The sequence below is a fragment of the Lynx rufus genome, unplaced genomic scaffold, assembly GCF_022079265.1.
Source record: "Lynx rufus isolate CCGP_SWC_20201006 ecotype Redwood Valley unplaced genomic scaffold, mLynRuf1.p SCAF_7, whole genome shotgun sequence".
Lineage (NCBI taxonomy): Eukaryota > Metazoa > Chordata > Mammalia > Carnivora > Felidae > Lynx > Lynx rufus.
This window is the reverse complement of record NW_025814889.1, coordinates 22,611,911-22,634,327: the sequence shown is the minus strand read 5'-3', so window position 1 is coordinate 22,634,327 and position 22,417 is coordinate 22,611,911. Positions and strand designations below refer to the sequence as shown.

The 22,417-nt window shown below is 42.2% G+C and overlaps 1 protein-coding gene across 4 annotated transcripts in view; it reads right to left on the bottom strand.

Moving 5' to 3' along the window:
- KIAA1217 (KIAA1217 ortholog) overlaps positions 1–22,417 on the bottom strand; it is a 302,681-nt gene that overhangs the window by 81,166 nt on the left and 199,098 nt on the right. For all 4 annotated transcript variants that reach the window (XM_047066476.1, XM_047066479.1, XM_047066478.1 and 1 more), the window contains exons 4-5: positions 18,683–18,881; positions 14,481–14,574 (exon numbers count right to left, since the gene is read on the bottom strand). In XM_047066476.1, coding sequence (XP_046922432.1) covers positions 14,481–14,574; positions 18,683–18,881 — 293 coding nt within the window. The remainder of the gene's footprint in view (positions 1–14,480; positions 14,575–18,682; positions 18,882–22,417) is intronic.

Below are 22,417 nucleotides of genomic sequence, written 5' to 3'. Positions count from 1 at the left end.
CCCTGCTCGCGCTGTCTCCCGCTGTCTCTCTCAAAGATAAATAAAACATAAAAACATTTTTAAAAAAATGCTGTCATGGAACTTACAGGTCGAGATGGCCCTTCAGATATATTCACTGCATCTACATTTAAAATACAAAAGAAGGTTTGGGTAGTTTTTATATTATTAAAATGGACTATATACAGGAGTACTTATCTATGGATAGAAATTCTCTGTCAAAATTAAAAATCTCAAAATACCACATCTGAATCGTTTTTATGCTCTAGTCACAAAGTGATACTGAACAAAAACTTATTAGCATTTCCCTAAATTTCTTCGGATCATTGTTACGAATAATAAAAATACAGAAACATTTTAAAACAACATATTTCAGTCTTAAAATGGTCATATTAACATAATTATAGCCTTAGGTTGCCAAGAGTGGCACATTTCTCATTTTCATGAGAATGCAGAGGTTCACCCAGATCGCAAGCTAATAGGCTCCTTGGTCTAAATATATACAATAAAATCTAAAGCAAATTTCTGAAGCATTAAGATCAGAACCCTGGAGATATCTAGTAAGTAATTTGCGCTGCAGTGGAGCAGATTTTTTTGTTTTGCAGTTACACAGCTGCTAGGAAATGTATTTTTAGATTTGCTTTTAAAAGCAAGCAAAAATGGTATCCACTTTGTAGATATGTATCCAGAATGTTCCCTCAGTCCCTCCTACAAGGAGTCCACCATGTACAGAAAGCTCTCTCGGTCGCCTTCCTTCTTGTTTTAAGTCAGTGCAAGGAACAGCTCTAGACGCTCATCCTAGACGAAAGCTATCACACCCTGACTGTGATACCTAATGCTCTGGAGGCTTGCTTTATGAAAAACATGCATTGAAGTTTAAGCAGGTCTCTGCTATTTCTGAATCACCTCATCACTGACATCGTTATGATTTCTTACTGTTGTTGGGGTTTGGGTTTGACTGCTCTTCCTAAGATATCAAGGGCAAATGAAAAGGCACAGGTTCAGAGAGTTAAATCAGAACAAGGGAAAGCATGAACTTTGATTTCACAGGAAAAGAAAAAATAAAAAGAAAGAAATCAAGTACATGTGTCGATCAACCGAGAGAAACATATTTTCTGTATTTCAGGAATATGGAGTGAGTTAGCGCCACCTGAACCACGAGAAGGCGTCCCTCTGGCTTAAATGGCACAATGGATGTTCACCCCTTCTATCCGGAGAGCCTCAAATCAAGAAATCTGCACAAAAATGATTTAATGAACAGCTTTTCTTTTGTGCCAAATGACAAGGTGCCGGAGTTCTTCAGAACTCCTAAATGGGAATTAGGTCTGATTCTGACATCAAAACGGTTCATTTTTTCAACCATATAATCCTTAATGACGTTTTGCTCTGTCTTCACAAACCCCTGACTGGCCCTTTGTCTCAAAGCCTCCGTTTTTACAGTTTACTCAGTAATAAGACACCGTCACCATTTTGGCCACTTTCTCATACCAACTGTGCTATCACCCATTTAATGATTTTCTTTAAGTCAATGTTATTATTGATTGATTGATTGATTGGTTGGTTGGTTGGTTGAGTTAAGGAGGCTTCACATCCAGCGTGGAGCCCCATGTGGGGCTTGAACTCATGACCCTGAGATCAAGACCTGAGCTGAGAACAGTCAGACGCTTAGCTGATTGAGCCACCCAGGTGCCCCAAGTCAATTTTAAATTGACTCTTTTGTTTTTTTTTTTACTTAGTTGTGGTGAAGGAAAAATATTCATTAACTCTCAAGCTGTTTGTGCTACTTACCTAATATTCATTAAAACATTACACAATTATTAAAATTTCAAAACCTGTTTTACGAGGTCCCACCTAAAATCACTGGTTCCGCGTGAAAAACGACTTTGAAAGTCATCCGAATGGAAATACATTAACATTTCAAACAGAGTTGCCGTAGAAGCCATTTTCCTTAGCAAAAAGGCTGACTTTTGAAAATAAGGTTATAAGACTACACACCCCTTTTAAGCCAGTATGTATTGTTTTATTCAAAGCATCCCATAATTTGAAGCAGCTGCTGTTTTTCAGATGACTTGAGGGCTTATTCTCCTTCAATAAAAATATTGGATCATCTCAATCTGGTTAGTTCAAAATCCATTTATTTTTGGTCCAGGCCCATGCATTTCCAATTAATGAGGTTTGGCCCCACTCTAGACACGTGCTGCTCTGGATGGTAGGTGAGGCCCGGCTATATTCAACTACAACAATGGCAGGCTAGGAGAAGTCAGGTAGGCAACACTTTGCTAAATCAATCAAGTGAGACCCAGTGGGGCCAGAGCAAAAGCAGGGAAGCCCTGGGGGATGGACAAAGGGTTAGCCTGAGGGACAGGTGGTTCCAGCCCTGTATTTGTTCCTTCCTTGTCTTGTGATCTTGTCACTCCAAGTCTTTGCAACCACGCTAGACCCCCTAAGTCTCACCGGATGGGTTCTAAAAGCTGACGCACGGGACCGTCTCTCCACCTCCGAAACCCTAGGATTCCGAATAAGTCAGGCCCGTTGCTTGAGGTGGTACCAACTACTAGGTCAGGTATCTCCCTGACCCAAATCTACAGGAGCAGACAGAGTATCACTCCTGCAAATCACGCGTAAGCCAAGGGATCAGCAACCTGATGGGAAGAAAAGCAGGGCAGAGAGGAAATGGCTTGCCAACAGTCGATATGGATGTACCTTAAAAATATATATTTTTTCTCTGTAAGAAACTAACATGCACTCCCCTCCACCTCACGCACAAATTTAAATAAAAGCAACACATACTTACCTGAGAAATTTTAGAAGAAGTGTAAAGGAAAGAATGGTCATCTGGAAGCCCTCTATTGGGCAAGATCGTGGACGGAGGGAGCCTGTGCATACTTGGTAGGAAACAATTTCCTACGGCCTGGGTTACCCTGATGGGGACCCACAAAGAAGACAGAAAGGCTAAACCCCGGGAAGAAAGCAGCAGGTAGGTGCACCGGTTACAACCTGAAAATACCAGGACATATGCTCCCAGTCAAAGGCAATTTCCGCTAACATCTGTATTTACAAGAGCCAAGAAAAGGGATGTGGTTTGGATATCAAAGGGCGGAGGGTGTGGTGCAAACCTCTCCTGAGCTCTCCAGCACTGGCACGGGATTCTTTGGGAACAACCCCAGTACCTGCTAAAGGAAGGTCCTGCTCCAGTCGACTTTCAGTTGAGGCGGCTGCTCAGCCAGCCCCGGATTTCATGCAGAAATGGTGTTGGAAGCTGGCTGTCTCGATCCCGAAGCCCAAGTGCGATGCTGGGAAGAGAGAACAGCTGCATCCCCTGTTGACGCCGTTGGCAGTGATGACTTCGCATCACAAATCACCGGGATATTTTTGTGGCTGGAGTGGATGCCTCAGTCTCCAGGAGGGGGTGAGGGGAGCAGCAGTCCCTGGTCCCGAGGTGGCTCGGCTGGCTGCCCCCACTCCAGAGCCCTCCGCCTTCAACGTTATTCAACGTTCTCCCTGTCCTCCCCCAACGGCTCTGCCGGAAGCCTGACAGGCTGCGTAGCCTGGCATGTGGGCAGCTCTCCATTCAAAGACACTTTCTCACTTCCAGATCAAGCTCACGAATAAGCTCCCTGACCCGGGTCTATGAAACCAGTTTTCGAGTGACACGGCACAGGAAGCAAAGAAGGAAGGAGCAAAGAGGAAAGGGTAGTTTGTCTAAAACTATCCCCACACTGCCTCCTGTTTACCGTTCTCGTTCCACTCAGAGTAAGTTGTAACCAAGTCTCTGACACAACAACCAGTCTGATAGTAGGTTTTGGATGCTACAGATCTAAACCAACCAACCAACCAACCCCCCCCCCCCGGCAAATTGTACTAAATAATTTATCTTGAGCCAAATAGAGATTGCTTATTTGTAATTAGTACTTTCAAGTTAAGTTCTCTGTATCTGACTTCAGACTTAGAGCTCTTACCTACTAGTAAGACAGTTGGCCTGGGTTTGAACTTCAGCTTTGCTACTTACTCATATGGGATCTCGTTACTTAATCTCTTGGCCTCAGTTTTTCTGATCTAAAAATGGGTATAACTGTGTCTATGAAATTGAGCTATTCTGATGATTCAATGAAATATTATATATTATTTAGACCACACTAGATAACAACTTTTCATGCTTATTAACTCCTCTCAAAAAGGGGATAAAGATAACCACAGGGGTCTGGATAAGCAGATCCATGCACACATGAACCTTTAAAGGGAAATAGACTCATTTAAAATTTAATTTCATTGCCGTATGGAATTCTTTTTTAAAAAAAATGCAAAATACTGTGACTTAACTATTACAAGAATAAGACAAAATAGCTATGTCTGGTAAATAAAATTTCTGCCAAAGAGTTTTTTCAGGCAATCAATAAGCCTGACATAATAGGATTATATCTGTTACATAAAACCCTAGAAGTTTTAAGTGTTACTCATGAGGCTTACAGGGATATTTCTTTTAAAAAAGTCAAAACCGAGATACAAGAGCTATTTTTAATTTAAAATTTAAAGTGTTTTTCACAAGGAAAAAACAAACCCCAACAAATAATTTTCCCTGGAGTGTTGAAGGACACAGACTAAGGTTCCCCTCCCATTGTATCACATCTTCAAATCTTCTACGTTTGTCTTAGAAACTAAATACAAGTCAACATCCTCATGAAAACACTGAAAATGGTCACAAAACACATACATCAGTGAGATCTATACTGGCAGATAATCCTGACACCTTCAATTCTTTTTAATAAGGTTAAACAGAAACTAGATCATAAGATTTACAGATGAAAGACAACCAAATGTCATTTAAATGGATTTTTCAAAATAGACGATTGCCAATAAAAAAGGACTTTCCTTTTAAGCAGTTTGTAAAAAGTGAAAATTAAAAACCTGGAATTTCAACTCTTCACTGAATTGAACTTAAATACAGAAGACCTGCCTCAGTTGAAGGCAGATGTCCCACAGCATGGCAAAAAAAAATTCTGACAATGGTATTTTGTTATAAAGGCACAGTTCTTACCTTACATCTTCCGTGAACCTTTCTCCTCTAGAAGAAACTTTCTAGACTTGCAGAGACCTTGAAACCACCCATCTCTCGAATGCTTCCAGCTCTGTCTTTATGGTGACTAAATGCAAGGCTTGGTTTTTTTTTTTTTTTTTTTTTTTTTTTTACAGAAGGAAGCTTTTAGTCAAAATATGTGGTTTAAAGGAGCAGTATCCACCCTTGTTAAAACCATTTCACGGACATTCAGAGGTTTTGTTTCTACTCTATGAAAGTTAAATCTGAGTAGGAAGGCATTTTTCCTGTCCCGGAAATCAGCATAACTAAAACCAATGCTGAGCTAACGAGAAATGTTTCTTCCATGTGTTCCGTCTGGCAGAAACTGCAAGCCATATCAAGGAAACACGTGATGTTTATAAATACAATATGGCTCATGTTGTCATAACCTCTCAATGACAAAAAAAAAAAAAAAAAGTGCAAGGAAAAGCAAGCAGCCACACAGCAGGAAAGATGAGATTTGTATCACTTGGAAGCTGTATATCAGATGTGCATATATTACCCTTTCTTGCTTCTTAGAAAATAAAAGAAAGTATTACTGGAAGCAGCTAGGGAGGAAGAAAATCTCTACCGTGTTCTGGATAGCCACTGGATTCAAATGTGTTTGCCCCCGTAACCATTTCAATAAGAGTAATTCCTTACCAACTGTAACATAAACATCTTTCGGCCGGTCAGAAAAGCATGACATAAAAGGGGCATAATTAGATACATCACTCAAGTGAGTTCCACTGTGCTAACTCGAGCAAATAATAGAACGGAGGCAAGGATTTCACGGAGCCTGGAACTGACTTGAAAATGTACAGATGTCTGTATCACGACTGATTATTGACCTGTTGATTTTTGACTTCAGATCTTCTGCTAGATTAGAAGATTTGCGAGGGCAGTCACCACACTTGCTCACTATTACATCTTCAGAATCTCGCACAAGAGCCAGAGTCAGAGGAGGGGTGTGACGCATAATGGCTGGGTAAGTGAACCGGTGAACCTTGGGGGTAGGTGAACTGGTCTGAAATCATCAATCCTACTTTGTGAGTTTGGAGGTATTGGGAATTCTGACCAACAACTCAATCTACCAGCAAATTTGTCCTACTGAATTATAAAACACAGCAAAACAAGATCTGTTATATTTAATTGGGTATCCAGAGATTAGTGTACTTTCTACCACAGGTGAATTTAACTCCTGAAAATAAAATTTTTAAAAAGGGAAAATATGTGTGCTTTTCTGACAATCACTTAGTTCACTCCGACACATCTGTTAGACTCATCTTAAATGTTAGGGTTATTGGGATGCCTGGGTGGCCCAGTCCATTGAGCATCCAACTTTGGTTCAGGTCATGATCTCACAGTTTGTGAGTCCGAGCCCCACATCGGGTTCTGTGCTGAGAGCTCAGAGCCTGGAGCCTGCTTCGGATTCTGTGCCTCCCTCTCTCTCTGCCCCTCCCCTGCTTGCACTCTGTCTCTCTCTCTCTCTCCCTTTCTCAAAATAAATAATAAACGTTAAGAAAAGTTAGGATTATTAACTGTTACACAATTTTATTGATAGGATGGGAGAATTTGTTAGGACAAGACAGATATTCTCATTTCTCATTTTGGTCAGGAACTACCACTAAGATAAGCTAGGGAATGTGTTACAAATGCTCATACTTCTATTTACAAATCATTGTACTGATCTTAGCAAATAGGGCATTCACGGAAAGTTTGCAGTAGGAAAAGTGCTGAAGTGAACCCCTTTTTCATCCGGACAGTTAATGAGAATTTCCTCAGAGCAGGACATTGCCAGAGGGAAACACAGGGAGCATGAAAATGAACTGGAGGAAACCTTCACCCCTAAAGAAGCTCAGGGGTTAGAAAGGAACTTCTGGTGTGTCCATGGCAGGCAGGAAGAAAGGGAAGGAGATGGACAGCTAAGGTCCTGTGGAGGTTCTGAGACAGGCTTGGCGAAAGGAAATGGTAGGGAGGTCATGTTAAAAATACTGGCTTTTGAGTTAGGTCCCCAAACATAGGTGGCACATGGACATTGCTGATGAAGACAGCAGAGTGGGGAAGGACAGTTGTGGCCACCAGAGTGAGCAAGAAGGCCAGTCCTAGAGTTGGCCTGCCTGGTTCCAAAGCCAGTTCTACCACTGAAGAGCCGTGCGGCTTCGAGCAAGTTCCCTAGCCTCTCTGACCTTCGGCTCCCACATCTGAAACAGGGGATAATGAGAATTTCCTTCACACTGGGTTGTTCTGAGAATCAAATGAGAATGAATAGGGGTGCGATGTTTGGAGCAGTACCTGGCAGAGAGTCAGTAGGTGATGAATGATAGTCACTAATACCACTGCTGGTGGTGGTGGGTCAAGGCGGAGGACCTTGAATGATGAAAGAGTGTTTCTGGAAATTTCCACTTCTTTCCTTTTTTTAAAAAAATGTTTGTTTATTTTTGAGAGAGAGTGAACAAGCAGGGAGGGGTAAAGAGAGAGGGGGACAGAGAATCCCAAGCAGGCTCCATGTTGACGACTCGAGAGCCGTGAGATCATGACCTGAGGCCAAAGTTGGATGCTCAATAGATTTGAGCCACCCAGGTGCCCTGGAAACTTCCATTTCTCTGGGGTTCTTTCCTCTTCCATTTCTATAGGATTATTTCATCCCTCCCCAAATCCCGAAACCTTCCTCTCAGCCAGAACACTACCCCATGGAAAAAAGCTCTAAGGCATGGCCATTTCAGACATACATACTAAATGACATATGCTTCTTCTTCTTTTATTTTTTTTTGGGGGGGTGGGTGGGAGTGGGGGTATGGGTGGAGAGTATCTTTTTAGCTTGGCCAAAAAAGAATGAAATGGAGCAAAGTTAAATATAAAAAGATGCCACGAAATAGATGCATAGTAGAGTTAAGAAAGTGAAACAGATATTAAGAAAGGATATTTTACATGTTCTAAAATCTCATCAGAAGCATCATTTCAAAACTTAAAAAACTTTAATAGAAATATCAAGGAAGGGAGGCTAGAACTGAATACAAAGAGTTAGAAAGAACTGGGTTCAAATCCGATGTCTGACATTTACCAGCTTGTGGGCCTGGGAAAGACTCACTGGCCTCAGTCGTATCATCCATAAAGATGGAGACAGTATACCTACTTTGCAGAGCTATGGACTAGACAGTATGTAAAGTATTTAACACATTGCCTACTGTAGAGATACAAAAAGGTCTCTTACCTTACATCGAAAAAAAACAATGGTATAGAATGAATACTTCTTATATTCTGCCTGATTCCACAAAGGAATAGAATTCACATAAATCACTACGATTTTGCCCCAAAAAAGTCAAAGTGGAGCATATGACAAAAAGATAAAAATAGGAAAATTAAAAAAGAGAGGCCAGGAACGAAGCCAACACACAAAATACACGCCGCAAACGCCTGTACGCTTGTTGTGGGCGGGCCACAAATTTAATTCCAAGCTTTAGAGTAGCAACACAAAGAGGGAAAATGATCACTTTCAAGATTCAAAGTGTCCATATGACAAAAATAAACCAGGAGAAGCACAACTATTTCTGGTGATGAGAACAGAGAGATATTTTTACAGTGGGTTCTCGTTAATGACAGAAAATGAATAATACAGTATTTACAGCACTACCATGATAGTACTCAATGCATTCCGTGTTTACACTCACCATGGGTAGGACACCTCGGCCGACTTTCTGAGGGATACAAAGATGAACACGAGACGGTTTATGCTTTTGGAGAATTTACAGTCTTGCAGACTGAGATGAATGTGCATCTAAATGATTATAATACCATGGGGTGCCTGGGTCACTCCATCATAGAAGCGTCTGACTCTCGGTTTTGGCTCAGGTCATAATCTCATGGTTCGTGGGTTCAAACCCTGCATTGGGCTCTGTGCTGACTGTGCAGAGCCTGTTTGGGATTCCGTCTCTCTCTCTCTCTAACGTCCCCTCCCCCGCACATGTTCTCTCTCTTTCTCTCAAATAAGTAAAAAAAAAAAAAAAGTGCTATTACTTAAAAATAAATCGATAAATAATTATAACACGAGGACAATGTGCAACGTGCCCCAAAAAGGAAAGATAAATTCTGACAGAGCATTAGGGAAAGCTTCATCGGGTAGGTGGTCTTTCATTTGGCCTCTAAAAACAAGCTTTTGTGTTTTGACAGATCTTAATGCAGATATTTTCAACCATTCAGAAACAGTGGAGAAAATAATACAGTGAATTCCTTTCATCTATCTTTGACATTTTTCAGCAGTTTACCAATTTTGTCTCACCTATGTCCACTTTTTGGGTTTACTCTGCTGGACTATTTTTCAGCAAGTCCCATTTATCGTGCCATTTAGCCTGTAAACACTTAGTATGTCTCATTTTAAAAAACATAACCAGCAAGCCATTATTATACCCAACAGAATTACCAGTTATCCCCTAATATCATCCAATTTCTAACACATGTTCGGATTTCTTAAAGGGTTTCAAAGATTTTTTTCTTTTTTCTTTTTTCTTTTGTTAGAGTTGGTTGTTCCAATCAGGATCCTAACATGGCACACACATGGCATTTGGTTGTTAGGGTATAGATGTGACCCAGGAAACGTAATACTGTCCCCGCCAACCCTTTTCTCAGGCCAGTAGCTTATAGAAGGAATTGGGCAACCGTTTTGTAGTGTGCTAGATGGATAGAATTTTGAAAGGTAGATATTTGGGGAAGGAAAGGCCACCTCACACACCTGGAGTAAGAACTGTGAGGCGTCTCTGCTTGGGTGTTGGGGTGCAGATGATACTACTGTCCATCGGCCTGTGCTATTCTTTGCACAGTGGGAAGGTGGGCTTAGGGGTATGGCTTGGGGAACAGTCGTCGTTAGACTGGGGTGAGAAGAGTTGGAAGCCTGGCTAAAGACTGTTGCACGACTGATTGCTAGGATAATACTGAACGCCAGACCTAGAGCAGCAGAGTCATGTTGCCAAGAGCTGAGGATCCGGGGCCTACCTACCTGGGTTCAAATCTCAGCTCTGCCACTCTCTAGCTGTGTATTCTTGGACAAATTTCTTAACATACCTAAGTGACTATTTTCTGAGCTATAAACATGAGAGCTTATACCGATGCCTGCCTCAAAATGTTGTCCTGGGGATTAAATGAGATCACCTGTAGGAGTGTGTAATAAATGCTCAAAAAAGTTAGCAGTGGTGCAGGCAATGGTAGAAGGACCATCCATGAGAGGCCTTGCTGAGTGGCCTGCATGAGCTCTGGTGACCAGGGATGTGTTGAGAAACAGGGGTCAGGCACTTAAAGAATCACTGATAGCTCAACTTTTTAAGTCTCTTCTTCCCCACCCTTCAAAACACACACACATACACCATCGCAGTCACCCTACCATGTGCAAAAATAGAAAAGCAAGCAGGAAAAGGACTTAGGAGAAAAAGAAATTAGGATTTTTTTCAACAGGATATAATGGAGACATTGGAAGAATATCCACATGGAGATAGTCACTGGAAGTTGAACACTGAGCTCTTGAAGTCTAGAGAAATGCAAAGTTAGGGTTATAGTTTCTAGGGTCATCCACGTTGAGGTAAGCGAAGCCAGCAGTAAGATAAAAACCACAAGTGAAAAGGTACAGGTTTAAACAAAAGCAAATTCACACATATACACACACTCAACACACACACACACACTGTAGTGAGTTCTGCCTGAGCACACTGAAGACGGTTTAGGGGCAGAAGGAAGAGGAGTTAGTGAATGAAGCAGGCTGAGATGTGTTTGAACATACATAGGGGATTTAGAAATGGCGGTGTAATGGGAACCAAGATTTCTAAGGAAACCATTGGTTGGTGCAAATGCGGACCTGAAATAAAAGAGGTCTGGGAGGCAGCGACTGATTTTGGTATTAGGAAATAATTTAGGATGTAGGGCCAATTCTGGGGAGTGTGTTCGAAATGCATATCTAAACGCAAAGCTGTCACATACAAGTAAAAATTAAAGACACACAAGAGGGAAAGAACTGAAAGATGGGAGCAGAAAATCTCAGGTAGCAATCTCAAAGTGCGTAAAAAGGTAGAAAAGGCCCTAACTGTGAAAAAGCCACTGGGTTTGGTGAACAGGAAGTCACTGGTACCCTCTGAGAGCCACAAAATGGAATGGCTCATCTTTGAGTTGTACATTTGTGAATTGCAAGCCCTGTGAATGCATGCACCATTTTTTGCAAGAGGGCCTCTTCCATATGGTGAGCTCAATCCCTTGGGAACTAAATTTCAAAGCGACTATCTAATTTTGTAATAAAACAAAAGCCATGTGATTAAATTAGATCAGGGTGATTTGCACCCACGTGTAAAGAATCAGGAGCCGGGTGTGCTCAGTTCCAGCAGAAAACTACAAGTCTCCTTCCACAGACTAGCCTCAGAAGTGCTCAGCTAGATGCTAAATGAAAAACTAGACACATGTTTTCCCCAGCAGGCATATTCTGTGCATGCTCTGGGGCCCAAAACCTCAAAGTTAATACTTGAGTCTAACATGCTTCCTGAGTAACACCACCGCCATCATAAAACCGCTCTGGGGAACGGACTGTGGTGGATTCGGAGTCTCACGTTTTCTTGGGTTTTGCAGGTAAGATCTTAAAGGCACCGTTGCCAGACGGTCTCAGGGGCCACTGCCAAGCTCTGGTGTTGCTGTTTTTGCACCCCTGCTTGATCCAACCAATGTTTCTGCTGATATGCGTATTTGGTGGTAGTGAGTGGGCAGCCGGGCGGGCTGTCCCAGGCTGCATCTGGAGGCTGGTGGTTGAAGGCAGATGACATCAGGCGCAGGGCTGCGTAACTGACTCATACGAGTAGTTATCATCAGATTTCTTCACGGCCACGTGCACATTGCAAACATACGGAAGGATGGAGCTCCCCTAAGCCTACCACGCAGCTTGGTTTAGTCTACAACAATTGATCCCTGCTTTGTTCTCTCTTTCTGTTCTTTACCATAACTGACGGGGTAACGCAGCTGGGCTTCAGGCCGGGCTCACCAAAACCTCCTTTCCTTTAATGGCAAGGCAGCCACGCTCATGGAGGAAAGAGAGAGAATTCCATGTCTCTTAGCTTCTGGAATCTGCAAATCGGGGCCAAGTTACAAACTGCAGGCATGATCACACCTCGTTGGTTTTAAAACCACGTTCTGTTTCTCATATCTGAGTAGTCTTCATGGAAACCTAAAAGCGTGTCTGTGGGTTGGATGGCGAACATGTGCTGTCTTGTCATCTGAGGACAACAGTTGATTTCCTCACACACACACACACACACACACACCACTGTGTAAAAGGAGGCTGTGGGCAGCACAGAAAGATCGCTAGGGTCTCGTCTAAAAGTGAAAGCAGAACAGCTTTACTGAAACTCATAGCCAAAGTTCTGAATTCTAACGGGTTTCATCCATATGCTTGATATTTGAGTCTCTACGTGCTCACTGCTGGTCTTTATGTAGGTACCACATCTGCTTAAGAGTTAAAACAGGTGTCCTCCCCAGCCATAAACAAGATTTTCAGAGGCGATTCTGGGGCCCCGTGTGGCCTCCACGTAACAGAAACAGAAATGTGACAGCCACGAAAGTCCAGTTCGAAGGCCAGACATATCAAAAAAATAAGGATACCAAGGGAACAAAGACACTTAAGGACGTCAGTGAGAAAAAATAATGAAATAATAAAAAGCAAGGGTACTATGACACTCAGTCCATGTTTCATGATCAGCATGACTCAATCTGTCTTCACGTGGTGCTGGTTTACATTTAAAGTGTAACTAGCTAAAAATAAGCCTCAAAATCCTAGATTTTCTGAAGTAGCAACACAGCCTTCACTTCAAATTGCACATCATTTCTGACATAAAAAAAGCAGTTGAGGACGCAAGAAGCCTTTTTCCCAAGGTGTGGGCTCTGTCCCACAATGTCATCACTCATATTGCAGTCCAGCATTCCCTAGAAATTCTTCCAGTGCTTTCGATCGGACCTCCTGGCCTCTCGGTCCTAAACTCACACACCTTGTGGGGGACACAGAACAATCGTCCCCCAAAGATGTCTGTATCCAACTCCATTGAACCTCTGACTATACAGGAAAGGGGGATTAAGGTTGCTACAGAGCCGACCTTAAAATAAGGAGATTATTTTGGAGCACTGGGTGGGCTCGATGTAATCACAAATGTCCTTAAAAGTGGAAGAGGGAGGGTTAGAGACGTGATGATGGAAGCAGGGTCAGAGAGATGCTATTTGGCTGAGTCTGAAGATGGAGAAAGGGGACCACAAGTCGAGGAATGCGTGTGACCTCCAGAAACCGGGAAAAATGGAAACATTCTCTCTACAGCTTCCAGAAAGGACAGCTGATGTCCTGTCAATGACTCCTGGAGTTTATAGTCCACTGAGGACCATGTCAGACTTCTGACCTCGAGAAGTTTAAGATAGTAAACCTGTGTCATTTTAAGCCACTAAACGTATATTCATTTGTTACAGCAACAACAGCAAACTGATACGTGCTGTCCGGAAGCAGAGACAGCCTTACCTCGGGAATGCTACCACGACACGGACAGTGCCTGGGTCTCTTTGACAAGAACACCTATTCATTTACTTTTTTCTAGTTAAACTCCAGCATCCAGCAAAGTGCTAATCCTCAGAAAGGATGATATAAAATGGTGCAGCATCTTCTAAATTTGTGTGTGTGGTGGGGAGGAGGTACAGCTGGAGGGGAACGTAACGTTATTGTTAGAAACTCAATCCCTTTTTAGCGAACCTGCATTAATGTGATTTTAAAAATCTGCCTTTTCTGTTCCCCGGTGCTTTTTTCTTCAAAACATCCCTGTGTGCTTTGAATGTTTGGATAATCTTCTGAGATGATCTACATCTAGAGAACTTTAGCTCCCAAATCATGCAGATTTTTGGACTATGCCTTCAACGTGATTCAGATAAGGTCTGATAATATTAATACAGTACAGCAGCAAACGGTCTTCAATTCGAAAGGGAACAATTTAAGTAGGATGCTTGGAATAGCTGACAGGAGAATGTTAACAGATTCTACGTGGAACTGTACATTGGTTTTTTTGTTGTTGTTGTTTTGTTAGTTTTCATTGGAGAATAAAAGAGCAATAGATCCTCTGAGTAAGTTAATTGTACGTAGCACAGATACTTTTATGCAAAGATTCTCAGGATCCCCTCGGAGTGAGGACACAACGAAATTCCATGCTTAGAGATAAATGAGGATGTGTCGGGCCCTATATCACTCCCTTTGCCCCAAATGTCCAGGAAATCTGATTTCTTTACCAAGGAACAAATAATGAGTCATCAGACAAGATGAGTGTTGAGAACCTTTAAGATCTGATGGTGGACTGTGGTTGCCATCAGGAGACCATGCCAGAGAACGAATGGGCCGGTCTGACCTGTCGAACAAAATTAAAAATAGAACGGGAACACTTACCCTCATGTCTCCATTCACAGTTTTCGGTGTGTGATTGAATGCGTGCGCAGGGTCCTTATTGTACACTTTGAGGAGCGATCGGTCCTGAATGTTCCTGGAATCAAACACAGCAATAACTATGGCAGATGAAAGGAGCCTTATTTTGGCCATGTCCTTTGCCTGCCCTGGAGAATCAGGTAAAAGACATGAACAGACACTCCAGCTGTTGTCTACAATCAACCAGACAAAAAGTCCCTTCACCACAAAATAGGCAAAAATAAATAAGGAAAAGGAGAAAAGTGACCTAGGCTTTTTTATCCTGTTTTTGTTCTTAGGAAAGTATCAGTCTTTCCCCAGAGTCCTCCACCCACAAATACCAGGTAGCACGGGCTTTCTTTCAAGATTTGAGCAAGGAAAGCTAACACTTAAAGAGACAATAAAGCTCCAATACTTACAATACGTTCAAAGAGATTTGGTTAATATTTAAATATTTAATAGTTTACTTTGCCCAAACACCTGGTTTTCTGCTTATCTCATGAATGCGCACAAATGAAAATGGTTTCCCCTTCAAATACTTTCAGCAAGGAAAAGAAAATGTATTTGCAGTCCAGAAAAAAAAAAAAAAAAAAGTACCACCAAGATCAAAACTAGTATCCTTCCGATGCTTTTTTTTTTTTCTCTTCCACAGTGGGTTTTAAAAAGACTTTTCTGCATACAGGTTGACTTACTGGACGTGCAGGGTGTTTAGAAGGAATAGCAGAGAAAGTCTTCCGCTGGTCTGTTTCTCCTTCTGAGCCCAGCGTTTAGAGCTCCAGTGTCAGCCATACTGCAGCAAAGGACAGAAGTCCCACACCTTGCTTAGAGCCCTACCTTATAATTGTTTAAAAGCATATGAACGTCTATGAAGTCCTTCTCCTTCCACATTCAGCTTTCATCAGCAGAAGGGCCACCCAGGGCACTTTCAGCCCCGTCTACACTGAGTCTCCCCAAGGCCGGTGCGCTGAGCTCAGGGAAATGTGTGCAGGAAGACACATTCCTTTCCTCCAGGTGCAGCACACGCTCTGTGGGCTGATCGCAATCTCTGGCATTACTGGGTTATGTTTTGTTTTAAATGAAGTGAGGGATTCTTGGACTGGTCTTGCTTCCCTCCTTTAAATATGCCAGTAATTGCTTTGAAGCAATGACTAGCCCAAGCTTGCATGGCTGCCCCAGCCTTCAAGTAGCTCATTACAAGCTGGTGTGAGAGGGGTTGGGTTACTGCAAAGGCAAGAGCTCACAGAAGGTGAGGATACAGGAATTCCCTAAAGGACCCTCCTGTGGCTGGAGGGGGGAGGGAGTCACAAGTGACAATATGAAGAAGCTGAAAACCTCACTTGAGCCATGAAAAAAACTTAGTGTGATTCTAAAGGTATTTTAAAAAGATGAGGTTGGTTTATGATTAATTTAGAAACATGCTCATCCAAGAGGAACCAACAGCAAAGGCCCAGATTGCATTTACCATGGCAACATTTACAACATGGGATTTCAACCTGACCGCTCTACAGCATTTCCTTAAGGAAAATACGAAGAACCCAACACAATGACGAAATAGTTAAATGTTTAACAAATACGCTCTCACTTCAAAAATACTAGATATGAAAGGAAATTTGTCTCCAAAATACTGGATGTGAAAGGAAATTTGTCTCTGGGCTCAGAAGATGAAAGCCATTGTCTTCAGTTATAATCTACATGGTACATTTTGTGGGGAAGGGGGGCACTGTATATAATGCCGATGGTGAGAAGTTATTCTCCCATTCAAATAAAACATAATTGAGGCATTTTATGCACATGAGCAAAGAAAGAGAGTAATTCTTGGGAAACAAACCTACATTTGATCACCTAGCATAAACATCATATTCATCACGAAATAAAAACACTTTACCCACTTAAAATATTTGTAGGTCCATTTTTATAAGGAAATCAAAATACTGAAAAGTAAAATTATAGACAAAGTTATAAATCAATGACTTTCCAGTTAAACATTAAAAAATTTTTTTTTAACGTTTATTCATTTTTGGGAGACAGAGACAGAGTACGAGCAGGGGAGGGGCAGAGAGAGAGGGAGACACAGAATTGGAAGCAGGCTCCAGGCTCTGAGCTGTCAGCACAGAGCCTGACCCGGGGCTCAAACTCATGAATCGTGAGATCATGACATGAGCCGAAGTCGGATGCTTAACCGACTGAGCCACCCAGGCGGCCCACCAGTTAAACATTTTAAATGAGATTAAAATCACTTTCACAAATGTAAACATATTAACTGAATATTATTAATGTTTAAAGAAAGGATCCCATCTACTCTCAAGCACTATTTTTATCTATTTTATCAACTGACTTTGCATCAAGGAGAAGTATCTCAGTTTGAAATTTGGGGCGACCTCTGCCTCTTTGACCTCCCTCCCATCTCTTTTTCTAAGACTTCCTTGCAACACTCTGGAAGAACGTGTAGAGGAAACCCTAGCAGTAGCACCCTGAGTTTGGGAAAGTCTCTAGAAAATCGTGACTCATTGCCATTTAAAAGTGCTTGCATGAAAATAAATAAGTAAATAAATAAAAATGGTTGCAAGACAGTGGGGTCCAATTGTTTCTAATCACCTCATCAGGCTTGAGCTCCATAATGAAAAGTGGCTTCGTGTAGTGTCATACGGATTTATTATTCCAGTACTCTGACTGCACAACATGGAAATTCAAGAAAATTGCTGTAAAACAATTGCTGTATGTCTGTGTGAAAATACTACATGCGATCGTATGACCGCAAACACACTCTTCAGAGATACTGCGATCGCTCCACGTTTAAGTTCATGCTCTATAAATTCGATTTTGTTTTTTGGTGACAGGCTGATTAATAATTTATTTCAAAAAACAGACATGAATTTTCTGATACCCATGAATATTTAAACATGTTTTTTAAAAGCAGCAAGGCCGTGCAACAGATGTAGCACCCATACCTTAGGGCATGCGTCAAACTTTGAAAGCACTAAATTACTCATACACTTTGGCACACGCCTAAATATGTCATCTGTGATCATTGTTAGATATTTATCAGTTTACACTTAGTATGCACTAGGAGGCATATTTTTAGGAAGTGGTTCTTATTAATTTCATAATGAAGAAACAGGGCATCCTGTTGTCCCCATGGGGAAGGGACCCAAAAATCCAAGTTGTGGACCAGGTCAGTTGGTCAGGGAACATTCCGAGGGAATAAGAAACTCGTCACCAAGGATGCGGACAGTCAGGCCTGGGGCTGGGCTTGGAAATAACCTGGCTGTGTGATCTTGAATGAGCCCTTTAACTTTTACACATCTGAGTTTCTGGTCCCATAAAATGAAAGGGCTGAATTAGTCACTACATAATTTTTTAAGTTCTAAAATGTCTAGAGGCTATAGGAGCGACTGCTTTTCTGGGCTGACCTAAGTCCGGTTTGTCAGGCTGTTTGGCTGGAAGAGATCAGATGGGTCCCCTCTGCTCTGGACACACCAACACCTCAGTAGACACAGATGCTTTTACTTCTGTGCAGCCTACTGTGGCTTGAGTCTGCTTAGCTTCATTTGAGAGGACATTCTCCTGGGGGCCCTGGAGAAAGCCCACCTGGGAAGTGAGATTCTTTGGTAAGGCCAACTATTTAAGAAAAACATGAAAAAGGACAATGTTTCTCAGCCTTTTTTCTTGTGGACAACAGCACAGGGTCCCCTGCTTCGACTCTAACCTGTTGGTGTAAATAATGGCGCAGTGGGATCATTACCTAAAATGTTTCACGGCCTCTGTGAGGGAAAGAGCACTTGAGAAGGAGCTGGGAAAGTTCCAGTCACAAGCATGGCCTTATGGTGTTGGTCAAGTCCCTCCACTACCTTCTGGGCCTCAGTTTCCCTAACTCTTAGTGGACTAGATTATTTCTTAACATTCTTTTCAGATATAATAGGCAAGGAACTATGTGGAAGAAGTCTGTCCTCATCTTTGTAAGCCAGACCTTATAAATGGATTACAGAAAAGCAGATCGTGAATCCACACCTGGGGATAAGATAAGCCTACCAATCAGGGTAATAGCTGTGCTTTGTTCATGGGGACACGGAGAGATTAGGACTCAGTACAAACTGTAACAATGCTAAATGCAGTATGTTGGACACACACATACACACACACACACACACACACACACACGCACACACACTCACGATGTAACTACCTACCTTACATCGTTTAGTTCATAATAGACATTTCTGCTTTCGTCTTTGATGTAAATGGCAACACTGGGCGACTCTAGCATCTTCATGGTGAGCTGCTGTGGAAAGGCACTTACGAAGAGAGCACGGATTGTGTCTGCACTTGTGATTTCATTCGGCATCCTGAGCTGCTTGGTTTCATCCCCATACTGGAGATAGAGAACCCCTGCATGCAAAATGAACACGGTTATCAGTCCCAGATCAAGATGCACACAACACGCAGCAAAAGTTCAGCCACTCCTGTCTTACCACAGACAGCAATGTTCAGGACAAGCTTGGAAAGAGTGTAACAAGAGACATTTGTTTGGAATTTCCAAAGATTTGCATAAATATTCACTTTTATTCTTTGGAGTCCAGGCAGATGTTAAAGAGGCTAATTTTCAACTCTTAAAACCAGACACAGGAAGCTAACTTCTGGTAGCCGAAAGCAAAAGACAATACTTGATTCCCCTGAAAGGAATATTTAGGCATTTGACTCCGTAGGGTGATTTTCCCCATGTCTTTCGCTAACTAACAACACAATCATTATAGCGATGGGTACGCTATATAGTTTAAATCTTTATAGTCCATTCAGAGACATGTTAAGTGGAAAGGCTACAATATTTCTGTGGCTCTAATACATATTTATTGAATGTTTATGCCAAATGAAACTATCTAAGAAAAGAATCTGGCACCCCAAAGTTTCATAAAGAAAATGGAGCAAACCAGTTACCCAAAAGACAAATGGAAACATCAGATCACAGAATTTTGGAGTTCCAGGGGGTATGTGGCTTCCAATGAACAATACCTCCCGGTATTCATACCCCTGTGAGTGTAATCCCTTACCACATTGTGTCTGGGTTTGACCATGTCTCACTTGTTTTGACCAATGAGACATTAGCATGTAAAATGCAAAATGGAGGCTTGGTAAGTGCTTGCACACTAGACCTTATCTTCTTGATGAGTGTGGTCTTGGACGCTCCCTCACTGAACCAAGCTTCTGTGAGTCCAACTGAGCCCAATGGCGAGGCCACATGAAGAAGAATGAAAGTCCTGACTGACAGCCCCCACTAAGCACCCATTCGATAAGCCGGACCACTGGCCAGTCATGCGGGTGACCCATCTTGAGAGCACCTCCAGCTCCCAGGTGACCTGCTCCAGCTGTCAGATGGAACAGAAATGCAATGCCCCCTCCAAGCCCTGCCGAAACTACAGAATAAAGCAAATAAATAGTTGTTAATTTAACTCACTATGTTTAGGGTCCCTTGTTATTCAGAAATGTATAACTGAAACAGGATATCAAAGATCCAGACATTTCATTTGAATCCACTTCCTGTGAGAATCTATTGAGGACAGACTAATACCCTTAGAGTAAGCTTTGGCAGGAGAGACTCAAAAGAGAATAGAATATGGTTTCTGATTAAAGATGGCAATTCATGCAACGAATTCGTCTCATCTCCTCCTGAAAGTCCATTAAAGTGACAACGAAGATTAACAAAGTGTAAATTAAAGAATTAAGGGAATGAGAGAGGAAACAACAACAGACAAGAGAAAGTCAACACCTAAGTCTTCAAGGGGAGAACTCCACATAAAACATGCAGGGCTGGGGCGCCTGGGTGGCTCAGTCGGTTGGGTGTCTGATTCTTGATTTCAGCTCAGGTCATGATCTCAGGGTCGTGAGATTGAGCCCTGCATCAGGCTCTGTGCTGAGCGTGGAGCCTGCTTGAGATTCTCTCCCTCCCTTTCCCTCTGCCCCTCCCCAACCTGTGTGCGAACTTAAGCACTCTCTCTCTCAAAAAATAAAATAAAAATAAAATAAAATAAAGAAATATCCCTTTAAAAAAAAACCAACAAAACAAAACAAAGCAGACTAACAAACAAAAAACATGCAGGGCCAGGGAAGCTCCAAAACCAAAGCACCAGATCCTTCTGAGGGGAGGAATTCAGACTGAGTGCAAAGCATGAAGCCTGATGGAACTGTTCCTTCTTTTTAATGGTGCTGCAAACGGTTTGAAACTCCCCTTCTACCCCACTCAGCCAACCGACTCCCTACAGAAGAAGACTTAAGAGGTAGAAAAAAACAGACTGGATTCTGGCTCATCAGGCACAGGGGAGAGTGGGTGAGGTGCCTTCTGACAAAATGCTTGCAAAGAGGTGACCCTCAGTCAGGAAGCTGGAGGAGCCCTACAGGGGTTCCATTACACCTGAGGGTAATGGTCAAGTGCTGTCTGATCACCTCATTGCGAAGTGGTCCAACCCCATATGAAAGCTTCCAGTTAGTACGACTATGCCCCACTCACACACTCATAGACTACCCAGGATTAACAGACATTTCACAGAAACCACTAACATGAAACACCAAAACAAACAGAAAACAGAAACTCAGAAAAGATGAGACTGTCCAAGAAAAGGGGAACATTTGGAGAACAAGGGCAGTCTCTGGGAACCATGACAGCAGGAATTAAGAATTGAGGGAGAAGAGGCGTGCCTGGCAGGCTCAGTCAGTAGAGCATGTGACTTTTGATCTTGGGGTTGGGCGTACAGATTACTTAATTAAAAAAAAAAATTCAGAGAGGAGAAAAAAGTTGATGAAATCACAGAAAGTAGAGCAAAAAGATGACGGGACAGGAGACAGTGAAAAACAATAAGAAAAACAGAATTATTTCAGAGCATCCCAAGTCTTACTAACTGGAATTTAGATAAAAGAGATCAGGGAAAGCAAAAGTTCTACAAAAAGTATCCTGAAAAAATGTTCCCCCACACTGAAGGACCTGACATGAGAGATCGAAAAAGCTTATGAAACACACCACAGACTCGGGCTTGTCACTGAGACATTCCAGATGGTAAGGGGAGAACAGAAGGTCCTACAAGTTCCCAGGGATTTGGGGAGGAAGGTCAGAAAGGCATTAGAACAGCCACCCGGAGGGGGCTTGGGTGGCTCAGTTGGTCTAGCCTCTGACTCTTGATTTCAGCTCAGGTCATGATCTCACGGTCCTGAGACGGAGGCCCCCAATGGGCTCTGTGCTGGACATGGAAGCTGTTTAAGATTCTCTCTCTCCCTCTCTCTCTGCCCTTTCCCTACTCTCTCTCTCTAAAAAAAATAAATTAAAAAATTTTTCAATAAAAAAGTAAATAAAATGAAGGAAGGAAGCAAAGAAGGAAAGAAAGGAAGGAAGGAAAGGAAGGAAGGAAAGGAAGGAAGGAAAGGAAGGAAGGAAAGGAAGGAAGGAAAGGAAGGAAGAAAAGGAAGGAAGGAAGGAAGGAAGGAAGGAAGGAAGGAAGGAAGGAGAAAGAAAGAAAGAGAAAGAAAGAGAAAGAAAGACAGAAAGAAAGAAAGAAAGAAAGAGGAAGGAAGAAAGGAAGAAAAAGAAAGTCAGTCAATAGCAACTCAGAAACCAGAAGACAATGGAGAAATAGCTTTGAAAATCCGGAAGGAAATATTTTTGATCTCGGTCTATATCCACGCAGACCATCAATGAGGTATTTATCATAATCAGCTTCTCATGAGGCCTTTCCACCTTGTCCAAAATTTCAGCAACCATTCACCCTAATACTTCATACCCCCCCATTCTTATTTCATTTCTATTCCTCAGTAACATTCACAGACAGTGTAATTCATATTTTAACTCTTGCTGTTATTTGTCATCACTTTCTTCCTCTAGACTGTAACCTTCATGAGGTCCGGGATTGTTTTTTAAACTTTTGTTGTTGTTCACCACAGAA